The sequence below is a fragment of the Haematobia irritans genome, chromosome 4 (assembly GCF_050003625.1).
Source record: "Haematobia irritans isolate KBUSLIRL chromosome 4, ASM5000362v1, whole genome shotgun sequence".
Taxonomy (NCBI): Eukaryota; Metazoa; Arthropoda; class Insecta; order Diptera; family Muscidae; genus Haematobia; species Haematobia irritans.
The window spans coordinates 143,281,358-143,295,528 of NC_134400.1; the positions used below are offsets into that span (position 1 = coordinate 143,281,358).

At 33.8% G+C, this 14,171-nt stretch overlaps 1 protein-coding gene across 4 annotated transcripts in view; it reads left to right on the plus strand.

Annotated features, from left to right (window-relative positions):
• The window catches only part of skd (mediator complex subunit skuld), a 49,697-nt gene extending 40,459 nt beyond the window's left edge, over positions 1 to 9,238 (plus strand). For all 4 annotated transcript variants that reach the window (XM_075306041.1, XM_075306044.1, XM_075306042.1 and 1 more), the window contains exons 11-13: positions 61 to 208; positions 297 to 406; positions 8,295 to 9,238. In XM_075306041.1, the coding sequence (XP_075162156.1) occupies positions 61 to 208; positions 297 to 406; positions 8,295 to 8,678 (642 nt within the window). In that variant the 3' untranslated portion in view covers positions 8,679 to 9,238. The remainder of the gene's footprint in view (positions 1 to 60; positions 209 to 296; positions 407 to 8,294) is intronic.
• The last annotated feature ends 4,933 nt before the right edge of the window (positions 9,239 to 14,171 follow it).

The following is a 14,171-nucleotide window of genomic DNA, read 5'->3' on the forward strand; positions in this document are numbered from 1 at the left end:
AAATGCAGTAAAAAGTGAAGTAACGTGTCATGAATACTGAATCTATTTTATTTTTTGTAGTCATTCACACGTCAATTTCCCAATGAACCTCAAGTTGATCTCGATGAGGATTTCATTAACTTTGGTAATGATGAAGATGAGAATGAGGTATTTAGAGATGCTGATCTTATGGATGATTTATTGGGAACATGGGACAATGGTGGTGCAGGTAAGTTGGTATTATGTTACAGAAAACTAAAACAGAGGAAAATAAGGTTAAGTTAGAAAACTAATATTATATATCTGTTTTTACAAAGGTCGTGGTATGTCCAATCATAATAGTCCTGATCGTTTGGAAGATAATCGTTGTTGGCAAAGTGTTGGTGGCAATAATTTCAATTCGAATCAGCATCAAGATATCGAAGAGGTAAGTTAAATTATAGTAAATAAATTGTATTGTTCATATTTATTATGGGTATGTTATTGTTGTGCACAAAGAAAAAAATGCCACGAAAGTTATACAAATATTCCATTAAAATGTCAATTGTTTCAATTAATTTTTTAATCAAGTGAAGTAAATTGGATAATTAATTGTCAATTTTTTAATTGAATCAATTAATTGTTTAATTTGCAACAATTTCATTAAAAATTGGATCAACTTCAATTTGTAATTGAAATCAAAAAATATATTTTCTGTGTGTGTGGGGTGGCTCAGTTAGTTTTTGCGTATTGGTATGTACGCTTGCATTCAGGTTGTTGTTGTTGTTGTTGTTGTAACAGTTTATTGTGATCTCATCCATTTCATGTTATACGCTTGGTACATCAGCTTGTTGGCAGATCAAGGAACTCTGCGACTAAGATGGGGTGTGTCCAGAGTGATCTGGTGGTAAGTCGGGTTGGTTTGGCTGGGCAGGAGAAAAGATGACGCGTGTCGTGTGGCCCTTGGTTGCAAATTGGACAAACGTCAGCTACGCTGCTATCAATCACCGATAAGTAGGAATTGAGGCGGCTGCACTTGCCTGATCTTAATTGGGCCAAAACTACCCTAGTCTGCCGTGGGAGGTCTCTTTCCTCCGGTGCTATGGGCGGTGGTCGGACTCCAAGAACAGGATTAACCTTGTAGCTTCTCACCGCTTCAGCTACAGTATCCTCATGAATCCTGTTCAAACCTGCCTGGTACGCTGCTTGATCTAGAGGCTCTCTTTTATAGCACTGGATCTCGCGCTCTAGATTATGTATATCAACCCTTACGTTCCTGGGTGGTGGTTGTGTATCCATAAGATGGTGGTTTGGATGATTACTGCGATAACAACCCAGGAGATACTGCTTTGACAACATGTAGTTGTGTCTTCGCACAGGGATGATCTTTGTCTCCACATAAAGGTGATCCAGGGGTGTGCTGCGGAGACACCCAGTCGCAGTTCTAAGAGCAGCGTTCTGGCAGGTTTGTATGTTATTCCACTGCGTATCACTGGTCTGCGGTGTCCACACTGGCGCTGCATAGTTTACCACTGACCGGCCAATTGCCTTATAAGTAGTTAGCAAGGTTTCTTTGTCCGCACCCCAAGTACTGCCGGCTAGTGACTTGAGGACCTTGTTTCTACCACGGAGCTTATTACAAATTGCAGTGGCATGGGCAGATGACCTAAAAAGGCTGTCGAATGTGACCCCAAGAATCTTGGGGTAATTTGTGGTCGGAATTATTACTCCATCGACTCTGATATTCAACTGCCTGCGCACTTCTGCCGTCCATGTAGTAAATAGTGTGGCTGAGGATTTGGTGGGGGATATCCTCAAGTTTCTCGCAGTGAAATAACTGGTAAGATTAGCTATGTAGACGTTCAACCGATCGCAAATGTCATCAACATTGGGCCCAGATGCCAAGATTGTACAGTCATCCGCATATGATACAATCTCGACGCCGTCAGGAGGGGGTGGAATCGAGGACATGTAGAGGTTAAACAGTGCCGGAGATATCACCCCACCTTGGGGAACTCCCTGTTTAACTCTACGCGGTCTTGACTTTCTGTCCCTGAATTCCACGTACGACTGGCGTCCACACATATAATTCAGCACCCAACGCTTCGCTCCTGCCGGTAGGGACGTATTCTCGATGTCCTCAAATAATGTGGCATGGTTGACCGTATCGAATGCTTTCGATAGGTCAAGCGCCACGAGGACCGTCCTGTGACACGGCCTGGGCTGGTTAAGTCCCTTATTAATATGTGTCGAAATGGCATGTAAGGCTGTTGTCGTACTATGTACCTTACGGAATCCATGTTGATGGTGGGCAGCTGGAAAATTCTCCACAAGGCTGGGGAGGAGTAATGCCTCAAGTGTCTTGGCTACTGGCGACAGAAGGGATATCGGTCTGTACGATTCACCTTTGCTCGAATCTTTGCCCGGTTTCAGTAGTGGAATCACCCTTCCCATTTTCCAGACATCGGGTATAATGTGTGATTCCAAAGACAAATTGACGAGTCTGGTCAGGTACTCAACTCCCAGTATTCCCAGATGCTTCAGCATTAGCATTGAAATTCCGTCAGGGCCCAGCGCCTTAGATGGTTTCGCGCTGTTGATGACATTGGTAACTTCGACTGCAGTAAATTGTGGTGTGTCATCGGCTCGGAGACCACGTACACGACGGGTGGCTCTCCTTTTCGCTCTATCACTCTCGGGATGCTCGACAAACTGTCGGTTGAAGTATTTGGCGCACCTCTTCGGATCAGTCACAGTCACGTCGCCAAATGTGACTGAAATCCCATCATCCCTTGTGGAGGGGTTCGAGAGGGCTCTAACTGTTGACCACAATTTACCAGTTCCTGTTCCTAAGTTACATTGCTTCAGGTGCTCTAACCAAGTGTTCCGCTTGTGCTCGTCGACTATCTTACTAATCTCTAGATTTAGTTCTCTGATTCTAGGATCAGCAGGGTTAGCACGACGGCGTTCATCACGCTCGTCTGCGAGTCCCGCCGCTTCGGCTGGGAAGTTGGGCCTCACCTGGGCAATTCGACCAGCGGGTATGAAGCGAGCGGCTGCTGCGTTGATGATGTCCCGGAACTCCCTCTGGGCAACATGAACATGTGAGGGGGACGGGAGCTCACTGAAGCGGCGATCGGTGTATTCTCTGAAGCCTTCCCAGTTGGCTTTCTTTTGATTAATAAACGTCCGGCGTTCAGAGGTTATGAAATCGGAGGGTCGGTTGATGGTGAGAATTATGGGGAGGTGGTCCGAACCCAATGAAATGACGGGTTGCCAGGAGACGTCATTTATCAGACCAGGCGATGCTAACGATAAGTCTGGCGAACTGCTGCAGTCACCCATAATTCTCGTGGGGGCCTCTTCGTTCACCGTGCAAAATGTGGAGTCGTCTATCTGCTCTGCCAAAGCTATGCCCCTCTGGTCATTACCCAGGAGAGAATGCCAGAGTTCATGGTGGGCATTAAAATCTCCTAGAACCAATCGGTTATGCCCGCTCAACAACCACTCAATGTTTGGGCTATAACCAGGAGCACAGCTACCAACCGGCGGTATGTACACATTGTATAGCTCTATCTCGGCAGCCCCACACTTAACTGCTACCCCCATACATTCCATGTACGGGTCATTAGTGTCTAGCACAAGCGTGATAGGTCTATACTGCACGGAACGGTGTAATATGAAAGCCAGGCCACCACCTCCATTTCTTGTGCGATCCTTCCGTAGGACATTGTACCCATCACAATGTCGTAGGCTGCAGGTGGGATTCAGCTTTGTTTCCTGGATCGCCGCGACCCTTATCCTTTTCCGATTCATAAAGTCTACGATCTCACTAATCTTACCACGGAGCCCGTTGCAATTAAATTGCAAAAATGATGCACTCTCCGGAACTGGTACAACAATATTCGGTGTAAGATGCTGCGGCGGAGAATATTGTTGTGCGGGAGAAGTCGGTGGGGTCACATAATCAGATGACCCACTGCTGCTGTCATTGGCACAGCATCCTGCCACGAAGTCAGTTTGACTATACTCCCGCAGCGATGTTAGGCCGGAGCAATTCCGGAAGTGCACCCATTCCATGCACCGGTTACACCTCACCGAAACCGAGCGATGGTGAATTCGATTTCGGCAGACGGCACAGTACCATGGTCCGGGGTTTTCCTCTATCCCGGCTCGGACCAAAAGCAGGCGGAGAAGGCTCCCCGGGATGCACCTTCTCCAACACGAAAAAATGGACGAGACAACACGTACACTGAGGTGGCAGCCGCTGGCCGATGGCTGGTATCCATCGGGTCAATCCGGTGCGTAGAACCCGCCGCCGTGGGATTGTGCATTCAGGTAAAGGAACTCTGTTCTGTCTCACCAACGGTGTTATGGGTTGCACTCAGAGAACGGGATTAAACTTATTACACTGACTTTCGTTAGAACAGTGGAAGTGCGTTAGTCTTGCATAACGAAGGTGACGGGTTTGATTCGCGGCCGGGATGACAAAGGCAAAAAATAATTTACATGCGTAAATGATTAAATTCATCACTGTGCGCCAACTAATAGTGCAAGATCGTCACGAGAGATTGAGACAACCTTAGGGATTAGTGGGACCAGCATACATTCAATATATTAAATATTTTTAATTTCTAACAACAAGAGAAATTTACTGCTTCTACAAAAGGGAGACTTGATAGTGTGGCATAAAACCAAAATTAAAATTTGTAAAGATATTGACTTATTTAGTCAACATTTTACTTTTATAGAAAAATTTGCTAAAATTTCTTTTCTATAGAAAATTTTACTTCTATAGTCAAATTTTTTCAAAATGTTATTTCTATAGAAAATTTTGTCAAAGTTTTATTTCTATAGAAAATTTTGTCAAAATTTGATTTCTATAGAAAATTTTGTCAAATTTTTATTTCTATAGAAAATTGTGTCAAAATTTTATTTCTATAGAAAATTGTGTCAAAATTTTATTTCTATAGAAAATTTTGTCAAAATTTTATTTCTATAGAAAATTTTGTCAAAATTTTATTTCTATAGAAAATTTTGTCAAAATTTTATTTCTATAGAAAATTTTGTCAAAATTTTATTTCTATAGAAAATTTTGTCAAAATTGTATTTCTATAGAAAATTTTGTCAAAATTTTATTTCTATAGAAAATTTTGTCAAAATTTTATTTCTATAGAAAATTTTGTCAAAATTTTTTTTTCTATAGAAAATTTTGCCAAATTTTATTTCTATAGAAAATTTTGCCAAAATTTTATTTCTATACAAAATTTTGTCAAAATTTTACTTTTGTAGAAGAATTTGCTAAAACTTCTTTTCTATAGAAAATTTTGTCAAAGTTTTATTTCTATAGAATTTTTTTTTTCAAAATTTTATTTCTATCGAAAATTTTGTCAAAATTTTATTTCTATAGAAAATTTTGCCAAAATTTTATTTCTATAGAAAATTTTGTCAAAATTTTACTTTTGTAGAAGAATTTGCTAAAACTTCTTTTCTATAGAAAATTTTGTCAAAGTTTTATTTCTATCGAATTTTTTTTTTCAAAGTTTTATTTCTATCGAAAATTTTGTCAAAATTTTATTTCTATAGAAAATTTTGACAAAACTTTATTTCTATAGAAAATTTTGTCAAAATTTTATTTCTATAGAAAATTTTGACAAAATTTTATTTCTATTGAAAATGTTGTCAAAATTTTATTTCTCTCGAAAATTTTGTCAAAATGTTATTTCTATCGAAAATTTTGACAAAATTTTATTTCTGTAGAACATTTTTTCAAAATATCATTTCTATAGAAAATTTTGACAAAATTTTATTTCTATAGAAAATTTTGTCAAAATTGTATTTCTATAGAAAATTTTGTCAAAATTTTATTTCTATAGAAAATTTTATCAAAATTTTATTTCTATAGAAAATTTTGTCAAAATTTTATTTCTATAGAAAATTTTATCAAAATTTTATTCCTATAGAACATTTTGTAAAAATTTTATTTCTATAGAAAATTTTGTCAAAATTTTATTTCTATACAAAATTTTGTCAAAATTTTATTTCTATAGAAAATTTTGTCAAAACTTTAATTCTATCGAAAATTTTGACAAAATTTTATTTCTATAGAATTTTTTTTTTCAAAATTTTTTTTCTATCGAAAATTTTGACAAAATTTTATTTCTATAGAAAATTTTGACAAAACTTTATTTCTATAGAAAATGTTGTCAAAATTTTATTTCTATAGAAAATTTTGTCAAAATTTTATTTCTATAGAAAATTTTGTCAAAATTTTATTTCTATAGAAAATTTTGTCAAAATTTATTTCTGTAGAAAGTTTTGAAAAAATTTTATTTCCATAGAAAAGTTTGTCAAAATTTTATTTCTATCGAAAATTTTGTCAAAATGTTATTTCTATCGAAAATTTTGACAAAATTTTATTTCTATCGAAAATTTTGACAAAATTTTATTTCTATAGAAAACTAGCGTAACCCGGCCCGCTTCGCTGCGCATTCCGAAGCATATTTGTAGGAACAATTTGCGTTAACTTAGTCAACCATATCCTTCGTGCTGAAAACAAATTCGAAAATACGGAGGATATTCATATGTAAAACGGTTCGTCTTAATAAATGTCTGGGAGAGGGTGTACCCTTTCCTCCAAATTTTTTAAATAATGTTCTGTATTCAAGTAGTTGGACAATCTTCTATATTTCTTGAGAATTTTAAGTGTGGTTTGTCAAGGAAAGGTATCCTTCTCCTCAAAATTAAGCACTATATTATAATAACATACTAAGAATTACTGTTTCCAATCCAATAAATCGGAAAAAGCAAAAGTAGTAAAAAAGTTTACCACATTAACCCTCTATGTTGGCTGCCAATTTCATGTAAATTTAAGTTCGTTACTAAAAAGAAGTCTGGCAGAAGCCTGTGCAAAAATCATAAAATTATGTACCGAGTTCCCATTTATGGACAACCCTCTACTTTCAATTTAAGAAAAAAAAACGGACAAAAGGGAACCCTCTCCCCACCTTCACTCCACACCGACCTGATATCGGAATTATAAGCCTAAAGGGGCGGCCTCTCTTCCGTCCAAATATCACAAAGTCAGGTATCAACTATTAATATCGTAACCTCTCCCCAGTCCTCTGTAAATTTCAAGTAACTCGGTAAAGTTTAATTGTTTCTCTGTATGTACTTAAGAGAACGCGATGTCTCCTTATGCCCCTTTGTTTTTATTAAAAAATCAGGAACCTGATATAAATTTCATTTTTGATTTTTGTCTAGATGCCAACCCCAACATTCAATGAAAATTTCAAGCAAATCGAATAATTTTGTTCCAAGTTTCAAAAAGTAGGGCAAGGGGGAGGTCCCTCTCCCCGTCGACATATGAAATCATCAGGTATCCGATATTAAGTAAATAACCTCACCGCATGTTCTCTGTAAATCTCAGATAATTTAGAGAATTTTAGTTTTTTCACTGTACTTTAAAAAATGTCGAACAAAGGGGAGGTCCCCCTCCGCCACCAAATATCGAAATATAAAGTAGCGGATCTTTGTCTAGATGCCAACCCCAACCTTCAATGAAAATTTCAAGCAAATCGGTCAACTTTGGTCCAAATTTCAAAAAGTCCGACAAAGGGGAGGTCCCCCTCCGCGACCAGGTGTCAAAAAATGAGGTTCCCTATTTTCACTACATGAACGCCCCCATACGATCTCTGAAAGTTTCAAGTAAATCGGTTCAGCCGTTTCGTAGCCAACTCGGACCATACAAACAAACAAAAAGTCGCTTAAGGGGAGGTACCCCCTCCCGATCAAATTTCGAAAAAAAAAATTGCGAATCTTTGTCTAGGGATCACCCCCTACTATCCCTGAAAACTTCGTGCAAATCGGTCAAGTTTGGTTTAATTTTCAAAAAGTCGGACAAAGGGGAGGTTCCTCTCCGCGACCATATGTCAAAAAATGAGGTACCCTATTTTCAGCACATGAGTGCCCCCCACGATCTCTGAAAGTTTCAAGTAAATCGGTTCAGCCGTTTTCGCGCCAACCCGGAACATACAAATAAACAAACAAACAAACAAACAAATAAACAAACATAATTTGAATTTTATATATATATAGATTTTGTCAAAATTTTATTTCTATCGAAAATTTTGACAAAAAAATTTTTTTTTCAAAATCTATCAAAAATCAAAATCTATCGAAAATGTTGTCAAAATTTTATAGCACCGCACTATAAATCGTAAGGTTTGAATGTGATTTTTCTATGCAAGCTATTAGAGGTACCAATATTACAACATGTTGGAATAATATCTTTAAATTATAATAAATTATACGTAATCTTAAATCTTTATTTATAGGTTGGTCAAATAAATCAACAACCATTGGCGGTTGGTTATATGGTTTCCACAGCACCTACCGGTCGAATGCCAGCATGGTTTTGGTCAGCATGCCCTCACCTTGAAGATGTGTGTCCGGTATTTTTGAAGACGGCCTTACATTTACACGTACCGAATATACAGACCACCGATGATATACTCAATTCAACAAATGCCCATTCTTCGGCAACCGATCATCCCCTGGACTCAACATTAACGGCTGACGTCTTACGTTATGTCCTTGAAGGTTACAATGCGTTATCGTGGTTGGCCCTAGACTCGAATACCCATGATCGGCTTTCGTGTTTACCCATCAATGTACAAACATTGATGGATCTATACTATTTGACAGCTGCTATTACGTAAACAAAAAATATCGAGTAGATGAATAGACAAAGACATGATCAACTCTATATACATATGCACACACACATATATACATATGTTTATTTATATTGCATTTTATATTTATTTTCCAAGTTTATACATATATATTTCCAATGCCAATTTTGTGCATTATTTAAATTGTATTCTGTTCATAATTAGAAAAGTTTCTTTTTCTACACAATTAATTGTACAATCGATCATATTCATCTGTTTCATTTCTGTGATATTCAGGAAATCGGGATTTAAACAGGATATACAGATACACAACTTTTATTTATTAAGTTTACAAGGAAGTTTTTACTAACATTCTCCCAAACTCCGCCACGCATATACTAATTTATTCAAAAAAAAAAAAAATATGTACTATTTATTTACACATGTATAGCGTACATACATATTTCCCAGGCACTTCCCAGAAGGGACGTTAACATAAAAAAACTCAGTAACAACACACAAAATACGGCACATATATATGAATCTTAAAATACAATAATGAGCGTATTATGTGAATAAAATATTTTGCTGGTTTACTTCCTAAAGCTTCCTATTTCATTTCTTTGTTTCAAATATTATTGGGCTTCCAAATGAGGACTCCTCCTTCAATGCATGAATTCTGAAGACCAGACCAAATCCATTACTTTATTTCTTAAAATAGGATAAACTCTAAGCCACAAAAGAGTTTAACATTTTATGTTTTTATCTTTGTGTTAAATATCTTTTATTGTTTGTTAAAATTTCGAGTTGTACAGTGAAAAATCAAATGAGAATTGTACATGAAATGTTATCATCATAATATAACTCATTAGAATACATTCACACACATACACACATTGCTATGAAAAGTATATAGTATTTCAGGTAAATGTATTGATATTTTAGAATCCCTACTATTATCTTCGTTAGTTTTTTGTTTTTTGTTACAAAAAAAAAAAAAAGACTACAAGTAAATTACTATTTAAGTATGTAATATAAACATCATTTCACATGGGACAATTCAGTAGAACATTGCCAACAAATTCTCGTTTCATCCTTCAAATAAATTATGGCGGCATCTCATGCGGTAATAAGTTGTAGCATATGTTAACTTTTTAATTTTGCTAGCCATAAGGCCGGTTTCTCATCCACCGATTAGTACTTCACAGGAGGATAATCCATCAATTAGTTGTTTTATTGGCATGACATATAAGAACATGACATTGAGAAATCGGCCCTATGTCTAATTCTTAAAGCAACTAAATTAATGAGCAGTTCGCAAACGTTCAGAATATGCTTTTCTCTTACGAATATCGCAGCAATGAAATAGTGCGAACAGTATAAATACTTAATACTTCGTATTATACCAGATTATGAGATTCGTTATTTTAGATTGTTCCTAACAACGTTTTAATTTTCTTAATAAAATAAAAAAGCGTGTCTTCGTCATTGGCTAATCTGAATTTTATCGAACTGCCAAACCGGTGTCAAGTACTTTGTCCATATCTCCGTGAGTAGCATCCTTCAATGTTAACAAATACTTTATCTTTTCTCAAGACCATGTTAATAAAATAAAATGTACCTTAACAGTAATCTTATAAAAATTCGAAAAGAGTTACTCATTTAACCCTCCGATGCGTGATAAGATCCCTTTGAAAGTTTCTGATTTGTATTATTTCATAACTCTGTATTTTACTTGATCTCAAGATTTATGACTACCTTTATATTTGAGATCATATAAAATACAATGGGTCCACCGGTACCTCATTACGTACATAAGGGGTTAAATTAGAATAATTTACTCTATTTGCTCTTCTTTAACCCTTGTGTATGTGATAACACCGGAAGCGATACCAGCGTGATGAGGTCCCGTAGGATCTACAATAAAAAAAGAATGGTAGAGGGGTTATCCCTACGATATTTTTCGATTATTTATTGTAGGTGGAGTCTTCTATGACGCACAAAATACATATATAGATATTTGTTTGGAAATATAGTTTTCTTTAATTTTTAATAGAATACAGATAATAAGTATTCTAGAGGCCCTGATGTTTGCCACAAGCGTGGTACCTCTAAGTATCCTTATACGTACCAAGCAACAGTATATTGTTTTGGTAGTTGAATGTTCTGTAGAAACAGGATTTTTGAAGGAAAAACAATACGATTCTTTTAGTGGCGTTCGTTTTGTTTGCAGTATTATGTGCATAGTGGTTGCTTCCAACTTGGTCCAAATTGAGGCACATCTTGCCAAATTCCAGGAGCCGATGGGTCTGGAATATGTATAGAAATATAAAAACTTAGATCGACCACGATTTCTATGAAGTTCAAATAACTTTTTTTTTTGCACTTGTAGTTTCACTATAGTGAATATATCCACGGAAGACATAAAATTATGTACTACCAAGCAACGATACCAATAGAAACTTAAAAAATGACAAATTCTTCTAAATAACGGTATTTTGTGAAAGGATGTTAGTGTTATTAATTGTTCCAAATACAAAAATCGCAATATCTTTAATGTAATTAGTAGTAGGTCCCATTGGACCTCATCACGCAGAATCGCACTAAACTTTTTAAAATACCTATAAAAACCAATTTAATGATTCAATCACATAAAAATTTAAAGTTTTCAACACTTTAATACAAGAAGTCATAAACAATCACGCTGCAAATCATATAAAAGATAAAGTTATGTATGAGTAAAAATCAAAAAGGTCCAGCGGGACCTCATCACGCACAGAAGGGTTAAACTGTTTGTGAGTGTACATTAAATGATGAATTAACAGAAAATAGTGTATGATTAATAATTAAAAATTATTTCAAGTCATAAAAACTTGCCAAACTTTACAATCTGGTGATAATCAAAATTACTATATAAAGCAAAGGTAAAAAATAACACAATCGATTCTATTTTTGGTTGTGATGACAATAGCAAAATTAAAGACAAGAACAGACATGCATAAACATATATTACTGTCACCTGTTATAGGGCTGGACGTATGTTTATTTTCGTTGTGGCAATGGTTGTGATCTCCTTTTTTACTTTGTCCTAGTTTTAGTTTATATTCTACATATTTTGTAATTTTTGTGAATTGCTAATGTAAAACTGTGAAAATATCGATGCATTTACTTGAAAAAATTCTATTAAAACCAATGTAAAATATTTTGTTATTCATTTGGATAGTGAATTGCTGTTTTTATGAAAAACCTGTTCCGAAGGATATAACACATATGAAATTTGAAGTATTTGCATGTAATTGTCGCTTCAAAATTCCTCATATTAAGAAAACCCAAAAAGTGCATTCATTACGACGACAATGATATTAGGCATTTTCTTGAAATGCTTTTTATTTATTGAATTAATGAAATTGTTTTGTTGAATGTATGAAGTTTCAAAGGCCGCATGAGAAATGACTGAATGAATAGAGTGTACTTGTTTCGATTAAAGTATTTCGATTAGCTATATTTAATAGCTGTTGGTAAGATTTGCCAGTTTAGGAGAGACTACAAATATTATAGGGCATACCAAGCTTCAAATGAAAATTTCACACTAAGTCTCTTAATGATATATGGATATTCCCTCTACATTTTTTGTCTTCCTAATTGAACCAGTTATTTTTAGTACTTCAATCACGGAAAAGAAAATATCAATTACGTCAACGTCAATTAAATATTAGTCGGTGCAAGTAAAAACAATAATTGGCGTGATTGATGTTTGTTTTGATTAAAAATAATTATTAAATCAAGTTTTTTCTTGAATAATTTAATGCAATTAAAATATTAATATGTGATTTTTTTCTATTTCTATTCCGGTTACCGTAATCTCGATATAGCCTTGTTGTACATATAGTTCACAGGTTACAAATTATTAGCTTTTATATCATTTATTATTTATTTATGTTTGTAAATAGTATCTTACATTGTATATTTATAGATTAAATTTCTGTAATATACAATTTAGAATTTTTCAAAAATGTTGTGGTTATTTACCCATAACACTTTAAACTCCATCAAACAGTGTATGAATTCAAATTATAACCTGAATAACAACATTATCTGTTGTTGTAGTAATAGTAGGGTCTTATGCGAGTATTGCAAACATACTTGTTGGTATAAAACCTTCCTTTTTAGGAAGCCTGAAAATGTAGACTTAACATTTTGTATAAAGCCTTTCGAATCCATTGTTAAGAGAGTTAGAGAAAAATAGTTCAAATGTGTCGTTATTCGGACAAACAACAGTGACTTTGAATTTTGTAGGTAAATTCCCTAACAATTTTAATGAGTTCTTGATGTACTCATTACGGGTATGTATCTATCTATGGCCAAAATTTGTGTGTTTCGAAATTGGTCGAAAACCCCATAAATTAATATTTCATTTTTTTTTTTTGTAAAATAGATAGATGGCATTTCAAAGAATTTTGCCTAATTCTCCAAACAAATGAGAAATAATATAGCAATTGTAATTAAAAGAAAACCTATCATAATGAGTCTGTTTGCAGTTATACTTGTAATGCAAGATTCTAAAAACAAACAAAAAAAAGTATAGTTATATTCGTACATAAGCATTAAATTATTTCCTAATTATTAAAGTTAGTAAAATTAAGCAAAAAATACAATTTTATATATAAGCATAAAAATAATAATAATAATAATAATAATAATAACCCTAAAGAAATTGTGTTAAAAATGCAAAAATAAACCCCATTTATATGTAAATGCTAACAATTAAGTGTTAACATATTTTAATTAAAGCAAAGTTTTAGAATAAATGTAAGTAACTATGTTTAAGTTATTATTTTATTCATATTATAATTTTTTTCTTTTTGAAAGTTAGGCTAAAACTAAAGAAAGTAGTTGCTAAAATAAAAAAAAAAAAACATACTAAAATATTTTAGAATACCATTCTTGTTTTTTATACTTAACAACTAAAACGTTAGGAAAGATCGTGTATTTTATGTATTTATAATAAGGAAACAAATACTTAAAGAATTATTAAAGCATAAAAATATTATTATTCATTCAATCAACTTATGATTAATGTAACTCTTATGTTCTGTTTTCAATTCCTATTAAAAAAATTTCCTGTAATTATACGTTTTTCTTTTTGTTTATTTTAGCAAATTTTCGTTTGTTTGTTTTTTTTTACATAATCTACACATATTTTTGAAAATATATTTTCTATGAGCCAAGCCTAGTATATTTAATATACAAATAATATATGTTTAAATGCATAGAAACATAATATATATGTATATAATAATATTAATAAAAACTATGAGTATAAAAAGTTTAAATAATATCGTCTTACTATTAGTATAAAATTATACTATTTTTAAGTAAGCTAGAAAAAGAAAGAGAATATTATAATGTAAACGAAATTAATTAAACTTATAACAAATTAATATTTATACATTACATTATTTGTTTTTTTTTATTATTATTAAATAATGTTTGCATATGTACAAAAGAAAACATGTATTTGCGTATAAATAGATTTAA